The 27,376-nt window shown below is 42.2% G+C and overlaps 1 protein-coding gene across 1 annotated transcript in view; it reads left to right on the top strand.

Annotated features, from left to right (window-relative positions):
• Positions 1-27,376, top strand: part of LOC126160007 (serine protease 1-like) — a 141,851-nt gene that overhangs the window by 102,211 nt on the left and 12,264 nt on the right. The window contains exon 3 of the mRNA XM_049916817.1: positions 4,072-4,301. Coding sequence (XP_049772774.1) covers positions 4,072-4,301 — 230 coding nt within the window. The remainder of the gene's footprint in view (positions 1-4,071; positions 4,302-27,376) is intronic.

Below are 27,376 nucleotides of genomic sequence, written 5' to 3'. Positions count from 1 at the left end.
CAAGCGGCTGCTTCCAGAACTGAGTTATCGACAAACACCGTTTGTGACCACTACGGGTTCTGTTGAGAAGTATGCTACGTTATATCACGAATGAAAGTGTTCCTATCTGTGGACAAAACAAGATAGTTGAAATAAACGAAACAATTGAAAGGGAACCCCCAAAGGCCGGCCATAGTGGCCGAGAGGTTCTAGGTGCTACAGTCTGGAACCGCGAGACCGCTACGGTCGCAGGTTCGAATCCTGCCTCGGGCATGCATGTGTGTGATGTCCTTAGGTTAGTTAGGTTTAAATAGTTCTAAGTTCTAGGGGACTGATGACCTCAGAAGTTAAGTCCCATAGTGCTCAGAGCCATATGAATCCATTTTTGGAGCACCAAGGTACTTCATAGTTCGAATATTCTCCAGTGCCAAGAAATTTTTGCGACTATTAGAAAGCTCTTGATATTGACAGGGTCCATAGTTATAACTTGAAGCTTTAAGTCCTAGAACACCTTAAAAGAAGAAGGATTCAAACCCGAATATGTAAATCATTTTGTGGAATTTGTATCTTCGGACGACCCAAATGTCTCAAAACAGCAATATACAGAGCTGTGAACATTTGTGAAATCGTCGATCAAAAGACAGGGCCGACCTGGAGACAGGGACGAACTCCACGCATTCCCGTACTGCTACGTCCACACCATGCGGTGATAATTCAAGCTCCTGAGGCCCTACCAGTATTCCTGAGAGGCATATCTAGAGGTTATCTGGGCTACAAGAAACAAGGGTTGCTTCCGGTGGCGCATACAACCTGCGGGAGAGCGCATGAAGAAGGCGCGGCTGACGAGTAAAGTGACTGAAATTACTAGTTCCCTTCGTAATTAATCATAATTAGTAAACATTTAAACATTTGTCTTTTGCCATGGATTTAGTCGCCACAACAAACAGTATCATATTCACTTTGAACAACATATCTGTGGGCGAAATTGCATTTGTAGTGCAGTATTTACAATACTAGGAGGTTGTTCTCAACCATGCATCACTCGCCAAGTTTATAACCTTCTGAAATAGCACAGTCAACGGAGACGAAAAAAGATCAATTAGAGGAAAAATGCTGTAGTCGGCAATTTTTGCACAGTGCTAGGAGTTTGAAGTCTGACAACGTAATACAAGTGCTGATCAGTGTGATGTGAACGTTGGGATGGCGGACGTTTAGAGGTCACTTCTTTATGTTTTTCTCCAAAACCGCACCTTCTATCGCAAATTTTTCGCGATACAAAGTTAAACTAGAAGAAAAGGTCTTGTTAATTTTTTCTGTGAGACTAACAGTTCCCGCGTTGCAAGGAATGAAATAATCGCATATTTCTTAAAAATATTCATTTAATAGTAGGAAATTAATGTTTAACTTCAAATGAGTTGGATTATATACAAATATTAAATGTGTGCACCACGTCTAAGTGCAGTCGAGCCGTATCAAGGGACAAATTGTGTTCCGGAGGGTTTAAGAAGATGAAGGGGGGATGCGTAGGGAAGAAGCGCGAAGTAAGATAAGACGCCGGACTGTGTTCATGAAATTCCCTACTTCATCGGTCTGCAAATCAAAGGTCTAACAGGTGGTTCACTACGTTGCAAGAAGCAACTAGAGATTGTGTCAAAAAGTAATACCAACCCTTCACGGTGCAGCTTGCGAATCACTGGCCGCACACTATGAAGACATGCCCAAGGGACATTAGTTTCCCACAAAAAGAGTTGACACTACGTGGAATACAAATATGAGTTAGCAATGAAACTTACACAAGAAATACTTATGGCTAGAATCTACAAAAATCCCTGCACACTTTTCTGTACTGCTAGAGGAGGCGCTGATTCCTAGTCATCCTGTGCGGTAACTGCAGCGTTCGTTCTAGATAGGCAATTGCATCCCACCACGAGCGCTGCTCAATCCAGTGACACTATCCCCATACAGGCCCTAACGCTCCTGGAAATCTCCGCTGCTTTCACTGTTCTACTAAACTGAAACTGAAGAATATATCAGAACTGTTCCGATATCTCCACTTAGCACTCCATTTCTAGCGTCCGCAGCTCCACTCACTATCTGGCTCTGAGCACTATGGGACTTGACATCTATGGTCATCAGTCCCCTAGGACTTAGGACTACTTAAACCTAACTAACCTAAGGACATCACACAACACCCAGTCATCACGAGGCAGAGAAAATCCCTGACCCCACCAGGAATCGAACCTGGGAACCCGGGCGCGGGAAGCGAGAACGCTACCGCACGACCACGAGCTGCGGACACACTCACTATCTCCAAATGAGCAAATGACAGTATGCAAACTGAAATCCACAGCTCCACTCACTATCTCCAAATGTGTAACTGACAGTATGTAAACTGAAATGCCAACGGTGAGCTATAAGTAGAAAATGACAATCTATTAACAAACCCATAGCAACTGGAATACCAACATGCATAGGTTAGAGAATTCCCTCCGTAGGCCAGACAAGACGCCTCCTGAGACACGACAAGGTAGTAGTAAGCAAAACTCAACAGGAAATAACAATATTAATGTGGTAATAGTAAACTGCTGGAGCGTCTATAGAAAGGTCCCAGAACTGCTCTTATTAATAAACGGTCACAACGCCCACATAATACTATGGACGGAAAGTTGACTGAAACCAGATGTAAACAGTAATGAAATTCTAAACTCAGATTGGAATGTATACCGCAGAGACAGGCTGGACAGTGAAGGGGGAAGCGTTTTTATAGAGATAAAAAGTGCAATAGTATCGAACGAAATTGACGGAGATCCGAAATGTGAAATAATTTGGGTGAAGGTCAGGGTTAAAGCCGGCTCAAACATGGTAAATGGATGTCTCTGTAGGCCTCCTGGCTCAGCAACTGTTGTGGCAGAGCACCTGAGGAAAAATTTGGAAAATATTTCGAGTAGATTTCCCGTTAATGTTATAGTTCTGGGTGGAGACTTTAATTTGCCAGAGTACTTGACGGCTCAACACAAAATTTTTATCTCAAGCAGAGATAGTGCTGGGGATCAGTGGACAAAGTTCAAAACAATCGTACAATATGCATTAGATGAGTATGTGCCAAGCAAGATCGTTAAGAGATCGAAAAGAGCCACCGTGGTACAACAACCAAGTTAGAAAACTGCTACGTAATCAAAGGGAACTTCACAGTAAACATAAACATAGCCAAAAGCCTTGCAGACAAACAAAAATTACACGAAGCGAAATATAGTGTGAGGAGGGCTATGCGAGAGTCGTTCAGTGAATTCGAAAGTAAAGTTCAATGTACTGACTTGGCAGAAAATCGTAAGAAATTTTGGTCTTATGTCAAAGCGGTAGGTGGATCAAAACAAAATGTCAAGACACTCTGTGACCAAAATGGTACTGAAACGGAGGATGACAGACTAAAGGCCGAAATACTAAATGTCTTTTTCCAAAGCTGTTTCACAGAGGAAGACTGCACTGTAGTTCCTCCTCTAGATTGTCGCACAGATGACAAAATGGTAGTTATCGAAACAGATGACAGAGGGATAGAAGAACAACTAAAATCGCTCAGAAGAGGAAAGGCCGCTGGACCTGACGGGATACCAGTTCGATTTTACACAGAGTACGCGGAGGATCTTGCCCCCCCCCCCTCCCCCTTCTTGCAGCGGTGTAACGAAGGTCTCTAGAAGAGCGTAGCGTTGCAAAGGATTGGAAAAGGGCACTGCTCATCCCCGTTTTCAAGAAGGGGCTTCGAACAGATGTGCAGAACGATAGACCTATATGTCAAACGTCGATCAGTTGTAGAATTTTGGAACACGTATTATGTTCGAGTATAATGCCTTTTATGGAGACTAGAAATCTACACTGTAGGAATCTGCATGGGTTTCGCTAAAGACGATCGTGTGAAACCCAGTGAAGAAGACCTGGATGTCTTCTTGGCAGAGTCGAACGAGAGCTACCGTTGCTACATCTTAATTAGTCACTTTTTTCCTGCGTTTCGCTATTACGCACAAGGTACATACATATACTTCGTCCAGAAATGAGTGAGGAGCACTCTCATGGCCCACATGCCTTTACTGGATGCAGGGTGCGCAAGTTGGTCAACCGAGTCGCTTCGTGGTGCATCCCAACTACGACGGCAACAGGACGCTCAACGATTTGGCACTGGTTCGACTGCGGAGAAGACTGAACTTGGGCGTTCGGGTCAACGAAGTCGACCTGCCCGCGAACGTGCTGGACCCCGAAGAAGATCTGCGCAATGGAACTCTCTGCACCATTGTTGGGTGGAGCAGAAAGCTGATAACGAAAGGATACCGGTGAGTACTAGAGTGCCGAAGCACTCCAAGGTCATATTATCGACGTACCGTGATTGCTACGTGTAATTGTACAATGTCATGTTCGATCTCCCGTTGAAACAAAACACACCGAGGAGCCGACGCGTTATGAGCACTGCCTACCACAATACTGAATGAGGCCTGGTGACGTGCACACACGTGACTCGTCAGGGAAAGATAATAAGCAGAGTAAAGAGGAATGGGAAATAATTTCATCGATGGTAAGGACTGCCACTGGCGTAACCGACACTGACAAAGGGCATATTATTCACGGTGTCTGTGAACGGGCATTTCGTAAATGGCGAAGCTGGTTGGGTATTTGTTTGCTACTGAATTAAACATCTACAGGTAGTGTTTGGAGGATGTATTTAAATTGCGAGCAGACAACGACGTGTTGGGCGTCCACGCTACGTCGTAAAACATGGAGGTCGGACGTTTGCCCTCCACATATAGCCGGCCGGTGTCGCCGTGCGGTTCTAGGCGCATCAGTCTGGAACCGCGCAACCGCTACGGTCGCAGGTTCGAATCCTGCCTCGGTGATGGATGTGTGTGATGTCCTTTAGTTAGGTTTAAGTTGTTCTAAGTTCTAGGTGACTGATGACCTCCGATGATAAGTCCCATAGTGCTCTGAACCATTTGAACCCTCCACATATAGCAGAATAGGTGGCTATCAATGGGAAACATGACAGCAGAATGCGATATTGGTACAGTCACAAGAGTTTCAGACCATACCGCTCAGCACACATTATTGAATATGGGTCTCCTCTTAAGACAGCTCCAAAGCGTTTCCAAATTGACCCAACAACATCTTAAACTACAATTACAGTGGGCATGAGATTGTTGAGGCTGGGTCCTCTTGTTGAGGCTGGGTGCTGGATCAATGAAATTATTTAGCCTGATGTTCACAGTTTTCTTACAGTTTTACTCATTATCCCGAAGACCTGCACTTTAAATAAAAAAAAATGTTTAACAAGGAACACAGTACATTATTTACACAGTTCACACATGTAAGCAGTTACAGCTTAACATGATCTTGTAAATTAGTGCTTAACATCGTTTAGATGTGTACTAACTTGGTGTTTAGGTGACATAAAAACAGTGGCACCATATAGGTGAGAAACAGGGGCTGCTATACCTCAACAGTGCCGCAGTCACTGATGCACGGCGTGTTGGAGAGGGGACTAAAGTAACGCCACCTGCAGCAGCCTCCTGTGGTCCCCGACAAACTACAAGCAGCCTCACACCGGTATCACGAGGGGCCACGGCTTCCTTCCATAAGCTCGACCATAGCGAGGGAGCGGTACAAACAACTCCCTATTATTGCTGGCCAGAAACGTTATCGTCTAAGCGAATTCACCAGGCTCTCAAGCGACCAAAAGTATCCGAACACCTGGTAGAAATGCTGTCACTATAGTGGTAACTGGAAGTACAATATTCTCGGAATAATTGTGAGGTGCATTTTATCAGGCGTTTCGGCGCATACGTGCAATGTATAGCTGCAGTCACCATAGAGAAATGGGGCAAATCACGTCTTTAATGCGACTGGATGTGTCGGTTTGTTTCGTGCAACGACTAACTGATTCTGCCTGGTTATTAGATATTCGCTTAGTTTGGATGTATTAACTGGCGTCTGCTTACGTCTGTCCTACTCCAAAATCCTATTTTAGGTCAGAGCCCCTAGCATGCAGCCAAGCTTTAATAAAACTATCATTGAGTATGCATAACACAGATTTCATATCATTCCATTTTCCATAAAGCTACTCCTAAAAAGTGCCATTGTTTATATCGAAAATGAGATACGTAGTACCTACAAATCACTTTATGATGTGTGGTGTAATACTATATATATATATATATATATATATATATATATATATATATATATATATATATATATTGCCAGCAATGTATGTCTTAAGATTTTTTAAACAGTGCGACCTCTCCGTGATGCATAATGTCTCCCTTTCAGCTCATATCACAGAAGTCTCACAGACTAAACGAGTGCGTTTTTGTCACCCTTCGTCGAATCTTCTGTTAATCTGACCTCTAGGCGAAGTGTTCTGATGGCTCTTTGGAAGCACACCTCTGCACTCTGTATACTGCGGATGACATTGTACACACATCTCAAAAAGCTCTACCTTTCTAGAAGATGCTGATGTGAACTGCAGCTTAAAGTCCTCCCATAACTGTTATTTAACTGGTGTTATAAAAAAAATCCACGATGACTGTAGTTTTAATGGAACGTATGTCAATGGCGAGAATATAAGGGAAGATGGATTATTAGCTCCTTGGAGCAACGATCAAAATAGGCGTTGCCGCTACATCTCCAATTGCACACCGATTAGTCCAGCTGATATGCAATTTTCCGGTAGCATTTTGTATTCGTTTGTTTTGGTATTTGTTTTCGCCATATGTTTCTGTTTTAATTCGTTCCACCATTCCCACATTTCTTTTGCATATGCATAACACATTAACTGCACTTAAAAGAAACAATTTATTCAATAGGGAACGGGTTAGGTCCATCAGATACACTGGTTCTTTATTAGGACCTGTGCAATGCCTTTGTTTGTGGTAACCAATCACAATTCCATAATATCTTTATTTAATGGTGTTGTGAAGAATAATGTCCAAAAGCGACGTGTATTGCAAATTACCAACCTGTCTATGACGTTACCTGATAACTGTGATTCACAATTAGAGATCTTCCATCACGTATGTATAATATGACAATCAACTTGCGTCTGTTTTGTGAGCACGCTACTCTTCCACACTTCCAAAGCACCTACTTTGGAATCACATGTAGGAGCGTGTATTTAGTAAAGTATCAGCCTCGGCGTCTTTTTAATTTGAGTAGTCATTTCCCCCGAATAAGTGTTTCATAAACACACTCTTCTGTAGATGATATTCCCATCGGCATTGCACCTGATCTTTCTATTTTGTGTGTTACACATCACTGCACTATAGGTCGATCGCCATGCCATCCCCTAGGTATTGTCCTGCCGCTAGTGAGTTATCACCAAAAATGTAAGAGAACAGAGGAGGGTCACTTTGCATATTTATGTGTAGTAGTTACATCGATTAGCGTCGAGGTGCATTTATGAAACAGTATCCGAGCCTCTGTATACGTGCTATGCTTTTCTGGGTGCATTGCGGAACGTGGCTCAAAATACTTCTTGTTAGTACGAAAAAGGCCATTAGAGCTATAAATGAAGGGAGAGACTGTAGTATATCTTCCTGATACAACCCTCGTAGCCAAACCCAAGCACATAACGCGATTTTATCACGAACAGTCTTGGGAAACCACGTCTTTCGTGGTTGAGTTACATTTCTCCCAGGCAAGGATATACCTCCTTTCAGCTTCAGGCGCATTATTTCTAAGTATTTTACGGTAACTACTTCTCCTGGCAATAATGAAGTAGAACATTAGTGGGTTTACTTCCTGTATCCAGTGTCAACCACATGTTCTGTGCACTGTTCGCCACAACTGCAACTGACCTTCGTTTGTATTACGAAAAAATATAAAAAAAGAAAAAAAATATGTTCTCTACTAGCAAGAACCGAAGTAACAAAAATCCAAATTCACTTATTGTTTACATTACATTGCCACAATCCCCATTCCTCCCTTGTTTGTAAAAGCAGTTCACATGTTTCTCCTCCTGGAATAGAATCTACGCCAACAAAATTCAAAAATATTAGTTTGTGCGTCAGTTTGTAGTGTTTTCGTCTTGGTTGTTGGTTACTTATTGATTGTCATTTTTCATTTGTAGTTCGCTGTTGTTATTTGAATTTACATGTTGTGGTTTTTTCATTTGGAGGTAGTGAGTGAAGCTATGGAAGCTAGAAAAGTGCCAAGTGTAGAAACCGGAACAGTTCCGACATATTCTTCTGTTTGGGTTCAGTAGAGGGATGACAACAGCGGAGAAAGCCAGAGACGTTTTCGCCTATGTGAGGGTAGTGTCGCTGGACAGAGCACGGCAAGAAAATGGTTTTATCGTTTTAAGGAGGATCGTTTTGACATTAGAGAATTGAGAGTGTCCACGTTAAGGAAGACCTGCGGGGTTTGATGAAGGTCAATCAAACGCATTAATTTACAGTGATCAACGGCAGTGTACTCGAAAACTGCTGCTCTACGATAACACCCGCCTGCACTCTGTTAGACGGACAGAAAACGCTGCAATACACTTACTCACCTGATCTTGCGTCCTCAGATTCCTACCTTTTCTGCTCTCTATCGAACAGCCATCAAGGAACTTTCTTTCCGGGATGAAAATGCGCTTCGAACGTATCTCGACGAGTTTTTCTCCTCAAAACCACTAAAGATTCTGTTACGTGTATCTTTCGTGTTTGTTATACTTATGGAATAACGCTAAGAACTTACGCACCCGCGAATTAGTACGACTCCACGTTAACTTGCCCACACCCGCCTGGGAGGTTTCAGCTTGCTCACCACTCAAGGCAAATGTTACACACCTAAATGTTTCAAAAAATGGTTCAAATGGCTCTGAGCACTATGGGACTCAACTGCTGAGGTCATTAGTCCCCGAGAACTTAGAACTAGTTAAACCTAACTAACCTAAGGACATCACAAACATCCATGCCCGAGGCAGGATTCGAACCTACGACCGTAGCGGTCGCGCGGTTCCAGACTGCAGCGCCTTTAACCGCACGGCCATTTCGGCCGGCGAAAATGTTTCACCAAGAACACTCTATGAGGGATAAAGTGACATCATTTTAATCCTGCCGAAGGCTTTCCACATTGATAAACAATGGTATTGTCTGTTTATTCCATTTTTGCACTAAAATAATGATTCCTTAATGGTGACTAGCTTTATTGAAGGAAGTGTTAATATCACGATGTAATCATATTAAAAACTGACCTATCTGTATCTATACAGAATGTAAATATTCGGTGCCTCACTTTAACAAAAACAACTGACACCTCCTTCAGGTGTGTATGTAATTGAGCAGCATTTTTTGCTAACTACACGACAGGACCTCTAACACAGCGTAAGCTACACAGAATATCTAAAACACATACTTACCTTAAACTCCTGAAGTATCGTGTTAAGAAATGTGCGTGTAGTAAACACCTCTGTAACTATCTTTTTTCCCGAAAGAATATCAACATATGACCACTCTCCTATATACACAGACATCTTCTACTCCCATTTGGTATCCAGATTTCTACGTATTTTACATATGTTTCCACATTTCCATAATTTTTTTCATTTTGCACATTTGCCATTTTTGCAGGATTCAAAGATGGCAGAAAACTACTAATTACGAAACCTTACTGCTAAGTGATTAATGTTGATATGGAACGGAAAAGAAGGACTGTGTTTAAAAAGCTGTAATAAACATGGTCAATGTTTTCATTATGTCGGAGGTTGTGTGATTGTACAGGGTGAATAACTTAAAAGTTGCGCAGCAAGTATTACGGAAATGGTAAGTGCTATTCTTGTATGGTTTTCACAAAATGGATTGGTTACCTGTGGTAACACACGATAAAGAACAACACAACTGCATATATTAGTTACGTAGATTCTGATCAGTAACGAAACAACTGACCATTACACATTGCTGAAATGATAATTTAATCGACACCCTAGCTGCAAACAGCCGTTGATGTACATCATTGGGGACATGTTGAAAATGTGTGCCCCAAACAGATACTACCTTCACATATAGTTAAAATATATGGCTACCAGGCCTTTGACCTTCTTGTGCGATCGCACACTCTATGCCCCAACTCGTACAGGACTTGGTAGATTAATCTGCGAGGAGTAATGAGTGTGATGTGCAAACATCTATTAGACGCATTACGAATGCAGTGGTGTGGACATGTTGGGAATGTGGGTCTCACGGGGAGCGTGCAAGGGATAAGTTCCTGCAGGCGCCCTCTCCTCTGTGCCCCCGGTGGCTCAGATGGATAGAGCGTCTGCCACGTAAGCCGGAGATCCCGGGTTCGAGTCCCGCTCGGGGCACACATTTTCAACACGTCCCCAATGATGTATATCAACGCCTGTTTGTAGCTAGGGTGTCGATTTAATTATCATTTCATTCTAGAGAAGCTGCACGGTCATCAATGGTATCTGTTCTCTCGTGAACACATACTGCCTTCATATATAATCACACATTGTATTCAACATGACCACCAGCAGGGGCAGTACACACGTCCAGTCGGGTACGAAACATGTGCTGCAACCGTGCTAGCATTCCAAAGTAGATGTCCGAGCACGATGCAGTAATACGTCGTTGTACATCACTGGATGCAGTTGGTATGTCCTTGTAGTTAGCGTCTTTAAGCTTTCCTCACAGAAAAACATGTGGACGAGCTGGCCAAGGTACAAGTCCACTGCGGCCAGTCCAATGATTTGGAAACAATTATTGAAGACATGCCGTAGTACTTTGTGCACTATGTGCTGGGCAGCCATCATGTTGGTACCATTGGTTCCTCCCAGTCTGCAGGGGAACATCCTCTAGCATCCATGGAAGATTGTCTGCGTGTCTACGATACTTGCGCGCGTTCACGTTCCCTCTATAAAAGAACATGCCTATGAGCCAATGGTTCACTATCTTTCGCATAACACTTTTACACTCCATGGACGCTGACGTTCCACCTGATGAAGCCAACAGGGATTGTTAACAGGCCAATAGTGCATGTTTCGGTGGTTTACCTGTCCAAGATTGGTAAATGTGGCTTCATCACTAAACAAGCTACATGACACATCTGTAGTATCCTGCCCATGTACACAAGTTAACACGATTCTCCTATGCATTTCCGTGCAGCTCTTGATGGAGAGATATGTGACAGGAAGGGGACTTACATCGATGGGGAAAGAGCAGGGCGACTGCCTGACCCATGCCACTTCCTCGTGTGGTTGCGCGAGTCTTATGTGCGGATCAATTGCAACAGCAGCAAGAGCATTAATTTCCGCCTCATCTGTCCTCACTTGCTTCCTTCTGTTGCGTTTTCTATGTATTACACTACCACTTTCAAGTAACTAGTTGAAGGTGTTGATAAATAACTGCCAAGGTGATCGATGTATATTGGGATATCTTGCCGCATACGTCTACAAGAACGAGCTGCATTCTGCCAACATCGTTCATATACCATGAGCCTGTCGGCTTTTTCTGCACTGGTAAATCCTATCGTCCGCTCGCAACCTACTGCTTGCACTGCCACGCACCAGGTGGCTAGCAACTCGCAGTGCACTCAAGGAACACACAAGCACACTGTAAGCAAACATAAAGAAATCTTTCCTAGCAACTATGCAGGCTGAATGGCACAAACAAGTGTCGGTGTGTGAACTTTTAAAAATACGATACCTTGCAAACGATTCGCACTAGAAACCTCAAACAAACACCACTGACATTCTAATTTGCCCTACTTTCTGGTTTTTAATTTTAGTAGGTATTCTTCATACACAATTACAAAAATGGTTCAAATGGCTCTGAGCGCTATGGGACTTAACACCTAAAGGTCATCAGTCCCCGAGAACTTATAACTACTGAAACCTAGCTAACCTAAGGACATCACACACATCCATGCCCGAGGCAGGATTCGAACCTGCCACCGTAGCGGTAGCGCGGTTCCAGTCTGAAGCCCCTAGAACCGCTCGGCCACTCCGGTCGGCTGTGTGCGTTTACACAAAAATACACAAAGTATGACTACAATCCGTTTATTGGTTAACAATACAAGCGCCTGACTACCAATCCATTCTGTGAAAACCGCACACAAAAAGCACTGTGCAAGTTGTAGGTGAGTCAATATGTATCATTATATACATAAGGCGTTCCAGCCGCCTCTGCCGACGTCGTATCTTGCTACTGGCAGTGTTATATCTGGCCTTCAAAAACCATGTGCGAGATTTTCATATTCTCGTGGTCACTGTCGCAAACTGTTAGTCCTATAGGAAAAAATGAACATGGCGCTTATGCAGAAAATTTAATATAGCTACATTTTGTACAGGGATACGTTTTCGCTGGAGACCGTAGTTGTCGTGATATTTAAGAGAAACATACAAAAGTGATCTTAAAATGCACCCTACCCCAACGCTCAACCCCAACCGGTTTGGATTTCTAGTGCAAAAGTTTTCGACTCTACGAAATATTTCCCACATTTGAACTTCTTTGGTCCTCATTGATTGGGCCTTGTTACACCACCTGTCTAGTCGAGCACTTACAGATTCTAAAATTGACGCTTGTGTAAGTCTTGCATAGTAATTTTAAGAATGTTAATAGCATAAAATAAACATTAACATCGTTGTACTCATCAGGACTTTGACTACGAAACTACTGTGCATGTAACTGTTAAGTTTGGATAGAATTGTAAAAGTAATTATTTTTAGTGAACGTTTACAAAAGTATTTTTTTCTTTGCTTACCTTCGGGGCACCTTCAAGTAAATAACGTTAACGAAGTAGCCGATTATGCTGTTGGCTCAATAGTCCAATCAGTAGATACCAAAGGAGGTCGAATATCAGGAACAGTGCACGTAGTCGGAAATTTTTGTATAGTTGTAGGAGAGAGTGACGCCAACTATCTGCTAGGAATCCTGACTGATGAGGGATGGGTGTGTGACTGGAGGTGCGTTCGAAGGTAACTTTTGTACGTTTTCCTTGAATAACTCGGAATTTCTCACAAAAATCCCATGTTCATTTTTTCCTGTAGAACTAATACTTTGCTTTTAGAGAGCGAGAGAAAATCCTGCTCGTGGTGTATGAAGGTCAGGTGTAACATTGCAGGTTGCATAAAAAGACAGCGGTAGGGACCTCTGAACCACCCTGTGTGTGTGTATAGATACGGATTCCTTGGGGAAAGAAAGTAACATTTGTATACAACACGTTTGTCTTCGCGTGGTAGATGGCACTGCAATCGGCAAAAAAACTGATTGAGTTCAAAGACAGTATTATCTTGAGAGAAATGCATTGGATAGAAAATAAAAAAGGACCAGTCGTGTTTAATAAAAGGGAAAAAAGCTTTTTGGAAGTTTGTATTGTGACCTCTCACCAATGGGGTGTTCGTGTGAGGTGAGTCCTCTCACCTATCGTCAAGGGGGTGCTTGTTCATAACAATTATTTCACAAAAAGTCCTTAAAAAATCCGCACTTATTTACTCGCAAGTTGAATCATTCGACTCAGCTCAGAGGTGTTTCTAATGTAATCTTTTTACATGCTTTACTGATAGGATGAAACATGTTATTGCAAAATGCGGTCACATGATAAACTGTATTAAACTAAACCCACAAACAAAAGTCAGATGGAGTAAGATCTAGTGATCTTGCAGCCCATAACACTGGACTGCCTGTATCCATCCACCGACGATTGTACACGCAATCTAGTGCTGCTGTACTGCGACAGGATATGCAGCTGGACAACCATCACACTGAAACCACGTTATGTGTCGCAAGTATAATGGAAGTTCTCCAAACAATACTGGAAGCTTGTTTCCAAGTGTATTTGATACTGATCTCCGTCTATGGGTACCAACGACTGAGAATGGACTAATGAATTTGCCACCAATTATTCCACACTAGATATTCACATTCTACAGACACTAATGTTCAACTTGGAGTAACCAGTGTTGGTTTTCCACATTTCAATTACGCATGTTATGTCGATTAATTGAACCCAGGTTCGTGAAGGCCACCTATTGTAGTAGTTATGTGATGGTATATCAGGGGTGTACTGCAGGGGAAAATATTTGATTCTGTTACCACACAAAGCATCTGTAACATGCTAACTATAATTCTCTGCTTACATTGAGCAGCATTAAAAATTGAGAGTTTCTTGACAAAATGGCAGAGTTGGTAGACAGTACATCTAATTGTTCATGAAGGCAGTCTTCCATAGGGTTCAAAATAGAATTTTTATTGTTTCCTGGAGAATACCATTGTTGAGATTAGCTGCAACATCTATTAATAGGTGCTTTGTGATGTGGCAATAGCATCCCACTCCGGTAAGTTTTATAAACGTGCATTAGATTGAAGAAAAATACATACACATATACATCTCCACACATACCAACAATAATCGGCCACCTACACTGATCAATGGATAGACTTAGAAAAATGCATTAAACAGTGTACGTAAACAGAATTTTTAAAGATCATATTGTTATTACAAGATGAGTATGTAACTGGTATAGGTTCACCTAATTTTTTCTCCTTTTGTGTAGACAATGATTCCAATATTTTAATAAGATTATTATTGTCTAAATTTTCTGTAGGTAAACATAAGACAAATATTTCGTTTGGCGATTTTGTTTTATTCCCAAGAAGTTCAGACACAAATAATTTTTTTATTTGTAGGATACATTTTGTTTACATCACATTTCATTTTCACCATCTGTTTATACAGAAAACTTATAACATTTGTATAACAGCAGATAGAATTAGAGGGGCAAAATATTTGCACTATTAAAAGACATAAATCAATCATAAAATTTAATTATTTTCAAAAAACCTAAAACTGGGTAGCTGATAGCACAGCTCTGTGATTTTTGCATGTATTTGAAGATTGATGAAAATGAATGACAGTTGTTTCCCTTATGAATAAAACGTGTAAAAGAAAGAACAAATAAATGCAATTACAATGACGAAGAAAGAGGTTCTGTTGGAATTTGGAAACTGATGAACTAAATAAAGCTAAGTAAAAACATGTCAGATATCTACGAAGTGTGGAATTTTAGGAATAACACACGCTGAATTACAGAGCCTTATCACTAACATTAATTTGTAGTAGTGTTTTGGAAAATATACTGTATTTGAACATTATGAAGTACCTCAAAGAAAACGATTTACGGACACATAGTCAGCAGGGATGCAGAAGATATCGTTCTTGCAAAACACAACCAGCTCTTTATACTCATGAAATAATGAGTGCTATCGATAAGGGGTGTCAGATTGATTCCATATTTTTAGATTTCCAGAAGGCTTTCGACACCATTCCTCGCAAGCGCCTTCTAACCAGACTGTTTGCCTATGAAATATCGCATCAGTTGTGCGACTTGTTTCGTGATTTCCTGTCATAAAGCTCACAGTTCATAGTAATAGTTGGAAAGTCATCGGGTAAAACAAAAGTATTATCTGGCGTTCTCCAAGGAAGTGTTATAGGCCCTCTATTGTTCCTGATCTATATTAACGACATAGGAGACAATCTGAGTAGCCGTCTTAGATTGTTTGCAGATTAGCTGTCATTTGTCTTGTAAAGTCATCAGAAGACCAAAACGAACTGCAAAATGATTTACATAAGATATCTGTAAGGCGCAAAACAATTAATCCACTATATTTCGATTATGTGATAAGTCACACATCTAAAGGCTGAAAATTCAAATAAATACTTAGGGATTACAAATACAAATAACCTAGACTGGAATGATCACATTGATAATGTTGTGGTAGAGCAAACCAAATACTGTGATGCATTCACAGAACACGTAGAAGATGCAACAGGTCTACTGAAAAGACTGTTTACACCATGATTGTCCGCCCTATTCTGGAGTATTGCTGTGGAGTGTGGGATGACATTGGTACAATCTTTGCTTCGTGTGCAACAAATAATTGAAAGTGTTCGTAGACTTTATGTACAGACTGTATTTGGAACTGAGTAATTAATTTAAGATTATTTTGCTTGACATACTTTTAAAATTAATTAATTGTTGGATTTTTCAATTTTTTGAAGGATTGAATATTGAACTGATATATAACAGAATGAAGAAACTTAAAAACGATGATAATGAATTTCATGATCTACAGTTTTTGATTTTCCAGATTTTTATCTATACATTTTTTCCTTCAGTTTGTGGGAGCTTGAGAAGAATTTTAGCAACTCTGATCTTAGCAGGCAGAATTAGAGATGATAAAATTAATTGTTTTCAAAGAGTAAAGTGCTTTTTTCCTTGGGTTTCATTTTATTTCGAAAAATTAATTCTAGTATGCTTAAAATCAATGTGGGATTCTGATATGTGAGTAGTAAGTGGATACATTGAGTACAATTGGCATGTTTTCATTGAATACACTTTTTTGATGAATTAATTACATTAATTTTGTTTTAATGTAAATTAATTAAACTAATTTTCCAATATTTTAGTTAATTTTGTTTATGAAAATATTCGCATGGAAAGTTAATTAAAGATTAAATTAAATTAATTTAATTTATTCATATTAAAATTAAGTCATTTGTCAAAAAAGTGTGAGCAATAAAAACATGCAAGTTGGGCTCAGTTTAAACATTTACTATTGAGGAGTTATATAAAGTATTAGAAACATACTTTTCCTCAATCCACAACGTTGTTCGCTAAGATATAGACAAAAATAAATATACCAGATAAGGACTGGTGCCAATAAGCAATGTTATTCCACTCGACTTAAGAAATAGAGCCCATGTATCAAGCCAATTTAAATCAGTTCTTACTATGAATTTCAAGAACAAAGTAACTCATATATAGGTGTAACACTTTTAGAGTAGTTGTTGTCAGTACCCATACAATTTAAACGTAATGCATGCCGTCTGTTTAGCAGATTTCTGACATCTTATTCTAAGCGTTCTGGTAACAAAGCATAGTACTACTACTGTAGCACAGGAGCACACACTACTTTACACGATACTTAGGACATAAGAGATTTGAACAGAGATTTGGAACTAAGTAGACATGTCATAAAAAATACCCTGGAATATGTTTTCCTGATTAAAGAGCACGACAAAAAGCTCTGATTTCCTGATTAAAGAGCGTGACGAAAAGCTTTGCGAAGTTCTCTATTTCTGTTTGTATTCCCTTGGAAACGTAACGTTAAAATGAATAAGGAATTGAATTCACACTGCAACTTGTACAAGTATCAGTTTTTACAGGTTTTTTTTTAATTTAGTTTCATCTCTCTCACATAGGCACACACACACACACACACACACACACACACACACACACACACACACACACACACACGTGTCTGTATTTTCTCAGCTTCGCCACAGAAGAGCGATGTAACTGGAGGTATACAATCGGTACACAATCGCAATTTACGACATGTTACTTAATGGCTTTTGAAAATCCAATGACACGTAGAGCCACACCCGAGTGCTGCGAGGTTAGGACAGGCTAGTATTTCATACGTTCTAATTGGAAACCCTAACCGCAACGTTGTTGTCCTTCGACATATTGAACAGTGAACAACTCGACGCCCCACTGTGGCCGTGACTCGAGGTGAACGCTGCTCTACTCTCTTAGAATAAGTGTTCAAGCGAAGTATTCCTAACATCAGTACACTTAGTGGTCGGCTTTTCAAATGACCGTACACAGGAAAGAAGCATATCAGCGGGAATGTCAGCAAAGGCGTTTCAGGGGCGGTGGACCACGTTTCCACTGCCTGTTGGCACTTTGTGGTACGCTTTACCTCTTAAATACCCCCACAGAAAGAAATCTGGGGACGTTAAATCTGACGACGTAGCAGACTGGTTAATATGGCCACCTCTGCCGATCCACCGACTAGTGTAATTATGGTGTAATACCTCCCGTGCTTCAGTTGCGTGATGCGGTGGGTAACCGTCATGCTGAAACCACAACATCGTCGAACATCCAGGGAAACATCCTGTAATAGTACCGGTAATTCCTGTTTCAAAAACGTTCGATATTTGCGTCCATTCAACGTGCTGTCGATAAAATATGAAACACTGAGTTTTTCCCCATGATGCCACATCATATGTTAGCCGACCAATGACATTGATGGTCAACTTGCCAAAATCTGCAGGGGTTGTCTACACTCCAGTAATGCGTATTAGTCCCGTTAACGCTACCGCGGTTTGTGAATGTAGACTCATTCGAAAATAATACTTGTACCTCGACAAAGAACGTGGGGGTTCGTTTGCATTTGTTGAAATGCCCTTTCACAAAACACTAGCCCGTTATGGAAATCGGTGTCATGAAGTTATTGATGCAGTAACACGTGGTATAGACGATACCTCTGACGATGCTGTATAGTTACCATACCACCTACGGACATACCGAAATTACGGTGCACGTCAATTGTGGTGCACTGCTGTTAGTACAGCTATTTCATTAGCTTCTTGCTTCGTTTCCTTTTGCCGGACAGTAGGCTATAAACAGACATAAAGTCGTTCAAAACCTTATAAAAGAACGAACGAGCGCGAGCTTTCTCTGGAAAACCATCGGCATTCAAAGAAACATTTATTTTGCATTCCCCGTAAATCAGGATCATTTAAATTTTTCTTCAGGAGGTGCAACATTCATCGTCCACGTCTGTTCTCCAAATGACAGGTAGGTATGCAGGCAATAAACACTGCGCAAGTATTGTAACGTTTAGAGCCATTATCTGTTTTACGTCTGCACCAGACGTGAGCTCCGATCGCAGTGTACTGCCTGTAACGATACGTCGTAGTTTGTTACGTGGCTACAAGGGCGCGTCGAGTAATCCCCTGCTCGATATGTCGGAGGAATACAACCATGCGGATGGGGTTTTCAATTAAAAATTACGGATTACTGACCTGTCCTACCCTTGCAGCATGGAGGTGGGGTTCCACATGCTATTGTATATTCAGGAGCCATTAAGTAACATGTCGTACATTATGATTGTGTACCCATTTCTGTTCCTCCGATTACAGTTTCATCCCTGGCAAAACGAAGAAAATGTTTCAGACAAAGCGTATGCAGAGTTTGACATAGAATCTTTATCTTCCAATTAAAAACTGATGTTCTCATTGAAGATTTCAAAGTTGCCCCCCCCCCCTCTCCCCACGGGGTCGATTGTTCATTTTTGATCCAACTCTTTACAGAAGATGCTTAGAAGATAAGTATGTCTTTTGGATGCTCGGTATAGTTTACTTTGCGTTAGTGATCCTATACTACAGGTAGCAAAAAATATGTATGCTTCTATATACACCCCAGGGATGTGCCAGTTTTTTTTTAATATATTGAGATACCACTTACTGACATTCTGTACTGAGCCAGATAAGTCGAGCTAGGTCAGTTCTTAATATGAGTACATCATGATCTTGACATTTTCTTCGGTAACTTTGGTCACCATTAAGGAATTGTAATCTTACTGCAAAAACATAAAGCGAGTGTCAAATACCACCGTTCGTCAAAGGGAATGGCTTCCCACAGGGTTAAAAAAAGAGCGTTTTGTCCCTCACAGACTGCTATTGGTGAAACATTCGTGTTTGTACCATTTGTCATGAGTGGTGAGGGGAGAGGTATCAAGTTGAAATCTGTCATTCCAGGGTGCGCAAGTTAGGATGGATTGGTACTACTTTTTTATTTTTTACTAATAGAACTTATCACAGGCGAATAAAGAACTGAACTGCTTGCATAAACAGGAGAGGGAATTGAACGGAGGAAATGCTATATACCTAGATCATAATGTGGGTGTGGACTTCTTTTACTTCATTTTTGTGAGGAAAGGACATAATGGTTTTATTGTAATACACACAAATGTCGGTTGCAGCTGTCTATAAGAAGAACAGCAGTACTGTTAGGCTTCAGAGAGACTTGGAGTTGACAGTGGGTGTGTCATTCGTAGGGGAGAAAATCCAGTACTGTTCTACTACGCAGATGTTAGAAACCGTAATTACCGTAAAATATCTAGAAATAACCTACCTAATGCAGAAAGGGCACATACCTGGCAGACAGACTAAATGTATGGTTCTCAAACACTGCTACTGACAAAACGCGTTACTTTATCGATTATGACTACTAGAGTTGTATAAAGCGGATATACTACAGTTTCTCTCTTGATTTACAAATCTGTGTTGGTGGTTCTATGCGTTTTTCGTACTAACAAGCAAGTTTTATGCTATGTTATGTAATTAGTCCATAATCACACAGTATGCAACTAGGTCAGTTTCAAAAATGGAGCTGAAGGCAGGGTAAAATACCTAGGGATAGGTGTCTGGACCGACCTAGAGGATAATGCGTGAGTAAGAAATAACTAGGAAATGTCGATGCCAGGCTAAGGGGAATTTTATAAACGGAGTAACTTGTTGACGAAACACATCATCGCCGTTAGGGAGTGATATATCACTTTAAAAAAGACGCCGAAGCTAATTTTTAATAAATGTGCATTGCGAAATGCCATCACTATGTACATTTATTTTGGAGATGTAAAGTAGTAGTGTGCATACAAAACAGATGCAAACTGACTGTCGTTTATACACATATGATTACAAATGTCTAATCACGGATCACATTCATCAGGAAAGGTCGGTAAAAAATCAGTGTTTTGCAATATGTATCGCTTCAGGATTCTTCAAAATATCACTAAAGACAGATATTATAGAATTACGATTGGTTCCAAAAAACCATGTTGCCGGGCAACACTGTACTTGCATTCGGAAGGACGACCGTTGAAACCTGCGTCCGACCCTTTTGATTTTGGTTTTCCGTGATTTTCCTAAATTGCTTCAGGCAAATGCCGGGGTGTTTCCATTGAAAGGGTACGACCGATTTCCTTCGCCGTCCTTCCCTAACCCTTTGGGACCGATGAACTCGCTGTTTGGTCCGCATGGCAATACCAACGCTCGTGTAGTCGGACATCGCACCGGTATTCTACACACTACTGTCTGGCGAACACTAAAGTGACCCTCCAACGCTATCCGTACAAAATCCAGCGTCGTCATGAACTACTAGCCACCGATTTTGTGACATAGCGAGCATTTGCGGTGTGGGTACATCAAAAGATAGGGGAAGATGATCGTTGGTTCCATAACGTGTTCTGGAACGACCAAGCCCATTTCACACTCCGAAGGCAACACACACAGCTGCAGAATTCTGGTTACCGGAAATCCAAGAAGTGTCGTGAAAACTCCATTGCATGATGAGAAAGTCATGGTTCGGTTCGAATATCCCACATTAACTGTGACTGGACCTTTTTTCTTCGAGGAAATGCGGAGTGCTGCTTTTCAAACTGTCAGCGTGATGAGCGTGAGGCCAGCCTCAGTAGCCGAGCAGTTCTAGGCGCTTCAGCCCGGAACCGCGCGACTGCTACGGTCGCAGGTTCGAATCCTGCCGCGGGCATTGATGTGTGTGATGTCCTTAGGTTGGTTAAGTTTAAGCAGTTGTAAGTCTAGGGGACTGATGACCTCAGGTGTTGAGTCCCATAGCGCTTAGAGCCATTTGAACCATTTTAGATGAGTGTGAGGAACGCCGATATGTTGCACAATAGTATCGTCCCCAGCCTAGCTGATGGACACCTGCTGGAAAATACGACGTTTACGTAGGATGGCGCTCCACCCCGTATTGCCACGATCTCTTGCGAACATCGTTCGATGAGGATCGCGTGCAGAGCCGCCACTTCTGTCATGTGTGGTCTTCCAGGTCCCCAGACCTCAATCCGAAGACTACTGGTTCTGGGGCTACCAGAGGTACGCCGGTATGTTACAATCGCATCATATCTAGCTTGGCTGATAAACATCTGCAACAAGTTACGACTTTTATGCAGGAAGGCGATCCACTCCATATTGTTATGGTATTTGTGCTCATCGCTCATGAGGATCACCTTCTGAGCAGCCACTGCCATCACGATTGGCCTCCCAGGTAGCAAGATCTCAAGCCGTCTGACTACTGATTGACAGGTTATTGGAAGTCGCTTCAGATCAGTGATCCAAAAGATTTTGTCCGACTGTCACCGGAATTTCTAAGGCGTTACCATCGTGCATCAGTTAACTACTGAATTGCTCAAGTTAATTTTCGAATTAGTCATTTACTAAAATATGACAGGAACCTTCCGCCTCGCGACTTTTCTAAGCACGTGAGTCTTCCGGTCTGAGATGGTGCAGTGAAATTTTCCTCAGTCATGGTGCAAGGAAATTTATGTGCCCAGCTTTCAGCAAATCCTACTCTCATTTTCCACAAAGTGTTCTCATACTACTGTCTGCATGTGAACAACGACGTTACTTTCTGATTTTTCTACGGCATCTTTCCTTTTTGCAATTTAAATGTCTTCCATCCAACACCATTACGTGCATCTTCTCGATGGTCCCATTAGTTTTGCAGTTCTGAGACTTCATCTACATCTACATTCATCTACATTTACACTCCGCAAGCCACCCAACGGTGTGTGGCCGAGGGCACTTTACGTGCCACTGTCATTACCTCCCTTTTCTGATCCAGTCGCGTATGGTTCGCGGGAAGAACGACTGCCGGAAAGCCTCTGTGCGCGCTCGAATTTCTCTAATTTTACATTCGTGATTTCCTCGGGAGGTATAAGTAGGAGGAAGCAATATATTCGATACCTCATCCAGAAACGCACCCTTTCGAAACCTGGCGAGCAAGCTACACCGCGATGCAGAGCGCCTCTCTTGCAGGGTCCGCCAATTGAGTCTGCTAAACATCTCCGCAACGCTGTCACGCCTACCAAACAACACCGTGACGAAACGCGCCGCTGTTCTTTGGATCTTCTCTATCTCTTCTGTCAACCCGACTTGGTACGGATTCCACACTGATGAGCAACATTCAAGTATAGGTTTAACAACTGTTTTTTAAGCCACTTCCTTTATTGATGGACTACATTTTCTAAGGAGTCTCCCAATGAATCTCAAACTGGCACCCGCCTTATACGATTATTCCACTTCAAATCGTTCCGTCCGCATACTCCCAGATATTTTACAGAAGTAACTGCTACCAGTGTTTGTTCTGCTATTAGTCATACAATAAAGGATCCTTCTTTCTATGTATTCGCAATACATTACATTTGTCTATGTTAAGGGTCAGTTGCCACTCCCTGCACCAAGTGCCTATCCGCTGTAGATCTTCCTGCATTTCGCTGCAATTTTCTAATACTGCAACTTCTCTGTATACTGCAGCATCATCCGCGAAAAGCCGCTTGGAACTTCCGACACTGTCTACTAGGTCATTTATATATATTGTGAAAAGCAGTGGTCCCATAACACTCCCCTGTGGCATGCCAGAGGTTACTTTAACGTCTGTAGATGTCTCTCCATTGAGAACAACATGCTGTGTTCTGTTTGCTAAAAACTCTTCAATCCAGCCACACAGCTGGTCTGCTATTCCGTAGCTTGTTACTTTGCTTATCAGGCGACAGTGCGGAACTGTATCGAACGCCTTCTGGAAGTCAAAGAAAATGGCATCTACCTGGGAGCCTGTATCTAATGTTTTCTGGATCTCATGAACAAATAAAGCGAGTTGGGTCTCACACGATCGCTGTTTCCGGAATCCTTCAAGGGGAACATCTGTAAGACACTTACAACCAAGTTCGGCTCAAAACCTTCACCAAATGTGGATTTTTAAAACATTTTTCTCGCTTACACAACATTAAATGAGAAATTCAGTAGCAGCTCCGAATCGGTGCACACAAACACATACAGTTCGAATCCTAAATTAGCAGCCCCCGTCATAGCTGCAATAGAGTCGGATATGAGAACATTCCAAGAATGCTTTGTTCTGTTCAACAAATTCAAATATAACGGTGACCGTTGAAGTGGAAACTCCAGGTCGGGCAGTAAACGAGAAAATTTTACTTACTGTGAGAAAACAGCATATGTTTAGGATGAAACCATCATTAAATAAGAACATGATTTTTGTGTGTACAACATGCGAAATTTGTAATCGGATCTGGCATCTCTGACGGCAATACTGGCTATAAAACAGCTGGGAACCGTATCGAACTTAGCTTGTGTTTTGCTGACAGGTACATCGGTCCACGCTGCTTCAGCAAAATTCCTGAGTTCATCAATCGTAGTGGCATGCATATGAGGACGCGTCAGTTTCTCAGCAACCCCAGATTTAGAAATTTTAAATGCTGCGAGTTTTGAAGAACATTTGGCTGCTTTGAGCTGTCTTGTTAAAAGACGTCACGGAGGCCTCATAGAAGGGGTACAGCTATTGGCCCTAAACCGCAGAAGATATAATGACAACTGTGCGGCTTACCTTCGTTGCCAACCACAGGTTGTCGTATTGTGCACCGAAAGGCACCCCACTACGTAATGCGAGGTGCTGCACCAATATGGTCATGACAGATTCTATCTGACAGCGCTTGTTCCCCTCGGAGCCTTCATACAAGAGTACACCCATCATGACTTTGTATGCAGAATTGGAATTTGTCTGTAAAAGCCGGTCGGAGTGGCCGAGTGGTTCTAGGCGCTTCAGACTGGAACCGCGCTACCGCTACGGTGGCAGGTTCGAATCCTGCTTCGGGCATGGATGTGTGTGATGTCCTTAGGTTAGTTAGGTTTAAGTAGCTCTAAGTTCTAGGGGACTGATGACCTCTGATGTTAAGTCCCATAGTACTCAGAGCCATTTGAACCATTTTTTTGTCTGGAAAATAATTTCTTTGTGCGGTGGTCCCTAAGGGCACAACGCTGTTGGTGCCCTCCTCACTGCTGCCGCCTGAACGGAAGCTACAACGATGTTGGCCACTCCAAAGCCGGTGTTCCTCGCATGACAATTGTTACTACCCTTATCACTTAGAGCGTGTGTGCAGGGCGTACTAGCGACAGACTTTCCATATCAGGGAGCACTTTTGTCACTGCTTCCTTCATCAGGCAGCCACGAATCCGGGATTTGTATCACCCATCCTATTCACGGATGAGGCCACCTTTACGCGGAATGATATCTTCAACTTTCATAACATTCATATGTGGGGTAGTACGCAAAACCCCTACCATATGGTGACAGCCAGTCACCAGCATCGGTGCTGCCGCAATGTGTGGCCCGGGATAATTGGCGACCGTATTTTGGGACGAGTCTTCCTCCTACGTCGCCTAAAAGGCCGGAACTATCGGTGTTTCTTACGGATGACTTTGCCTTCCTTGCTGGAAGAGGTGCCATTGATGATTCGAAGGGTTATGTGGCTGCTACATGATGCTGCTCCAGCCCACTCCGCCACTAACGTCAATGGATCGGACGAGAGGGTCCAGTTGCACGGCCTGCTCATTTACGGGATCTCGACCCGTACGAATCCTGATTATAGGACCATCTCTAAACTGTCGTGTATGCAGAGCCCATTCCAGATGCGGAGACACTGTAGCAGCGTATTCATGCTTTCTTTGACACGGATCGGATTATGCCTGGCCTATGTGAACGTGTAAGACGGTTCAAATGGTTCAAATGGCTCTAAGCACTATGGGAATTAACATCTGTGGTCATCAGTCCCCTAGACTTAGAACTACTTAAACCTAACCAACCTAAGGATATCACACACACGCATGCCCCAAGAAGGATTCGAACATGCGTCATCATCATCCAGGAAAGTGGCGAACTTGTACTGAGCACAGATTGGGTAATTGTACGGGCGCTGATAACCACGCCGTTGAGCGCCCCACAAACCAAGCATCATCATCATCATCATCATCGAACATGCGACCGTAGCAGCAGCGTGGTTCCGGACTGAAGTGCCTAGAACCGCTCGGCCATAGCGGCCAGAGTGTAAGACGGAACATTCTACAGCGCGTACACGTATCCGTTGAGGCACATGGAATCAATTTTCTGCGCATTCTTTAACTGTGGCTGCATGGCGCAACACCTATTAGGGTGCAGTCTCTGTAACAATATATGACTGAATCTAGCACGGAAACCATGCATTTCCGGCCATAAGTTCATTAAACCTGTTTTGTTCCGAATCCTCTCTTCGATCGATCCCTAGAGTTTGTAGACGGTGGAATCCCCCCCCCCCCCCCCTTCCATCCTATTTTTCAATAGTAGAAAACGAGCTGTCCTTTATGGAGTTTTTTAGACAACTCCATCAATGCTGTCTGAAAAGGATCCCTTAACATAGAGCAAAACTCGAATAGAAAACTGACAAACGCGGTGCAGGCAGTCTTTTCAGTGGATTTGTTGCGTTTTCGACCGTGCGGAACAGCGGCGGAATCAGTGACCCCTTGGTGTATGCCTCTCTAGTTAAAGGAATGCTTCCACTCCTCGACGCCATGTTTGCCCCCCCCACCCCCCCCCCCCTTGTAACACCATAGCCGTAAAGCTCTACTGATTTATTTTGCCTTTTTGTTTTATTTAACATTCTGTAGTTAAACTGTTGTAAATATTATTTGACTGTATCGATACCATAAGAGTGTTTACTATTTTCTTTGTAAAAAGTTTGGTGTCCTGGTAAAAACATATGCAATGTATTGTCTTTATTAGCTAAACACTTTGCCTCACTTTGAGGGACACAAAACTTCTATATAACCGGAATTTGGGTGAATACTATTTTGTAGAAATGTCAATATGTGCAAATGTTCCGTTTTATTTAATATGTTTCGTTGCTGTTATGTAATTGCTGATCCTCAATTAGGGTTGTTAGTTCTTTACATTTATAAAAGGTGTTGTGGTCCCCCTCGGGAACGGAATCGTGTGCCGGCCGCGGTGGTCTCGCGGTTCTAGGCGCTCAGTCCGGAGCCGCGCAACTGCTACGGTCGCAGGTTCGAATCCTGCCTCGGGCATGGATGTGTGTGATGTCCTTAGGTTAGTTAGGTTTAAGTAGTTCTAAGTTCTAGGGGACTGATGACCACAGATGTTAAGTCCCATACTGCTCAGAGCCATTTGAACCATTTTGAACGGAATCGTGCAGCGCGTGCAAGATGTGGTTGGCATGGATAGAAAGGTGGAACCAAGAGTTAGTCAGGGACGAGTTACCAAACTGTCAACAGCTTATGTAAAAGTCGTGTATTGTGCTGGCGCCGGGAGTGGCTTTTTGTGACGTTTCCCAATGTGCCAAGGCCTCGGATGGACGTATAAATAGCTGGCTCTATTCCGGAAATGATACTTATTAATCTGTGGATCGTCGCTACCAAGAAATGACAAGAGTCCCGCATTTCTACCTGCAAATCCACCTACCAAAATGCACTCGCCACCACACTGCGCAATGACTGTAACGCAATGGAGGAATTACAGATATGTAAAGTGAAGGATCAGCACATTGGATGTTTTAGTGTGCTAAAATATAAGGTAACTTATAACTTAATTTATGTACCTACCTTGATTTTTTCCTTATCACAACACCTTTCAGGTTCTTCTCCGCTTGAACTATAACTTCTGAATGTCACAATTTTGAAAAATGATATTCAAAAGGAAACACTATTACCTAATTAAATT

This window comes from Schistocerca cancellata, chromosome 2 (assembly GCF_023864275.1).
Source record: "Schistocerca cancellata isolate TAMUIC-IGC-003103 chromosome 2, iqSchCanc2.1, whole genome shotgun sequence".
Lineage (NCBI taxonomy): Eukaryota > Metazoa > Arthropoda > Insecta > Orthoptera > Acrididae > Schistocerca > Schistocerca cancellata.
The sequence above is the reverse complement of the archived record's forward strand: the minus strand, read 5'-3'. Positions and strand labels throughout refer to the sequence as shown.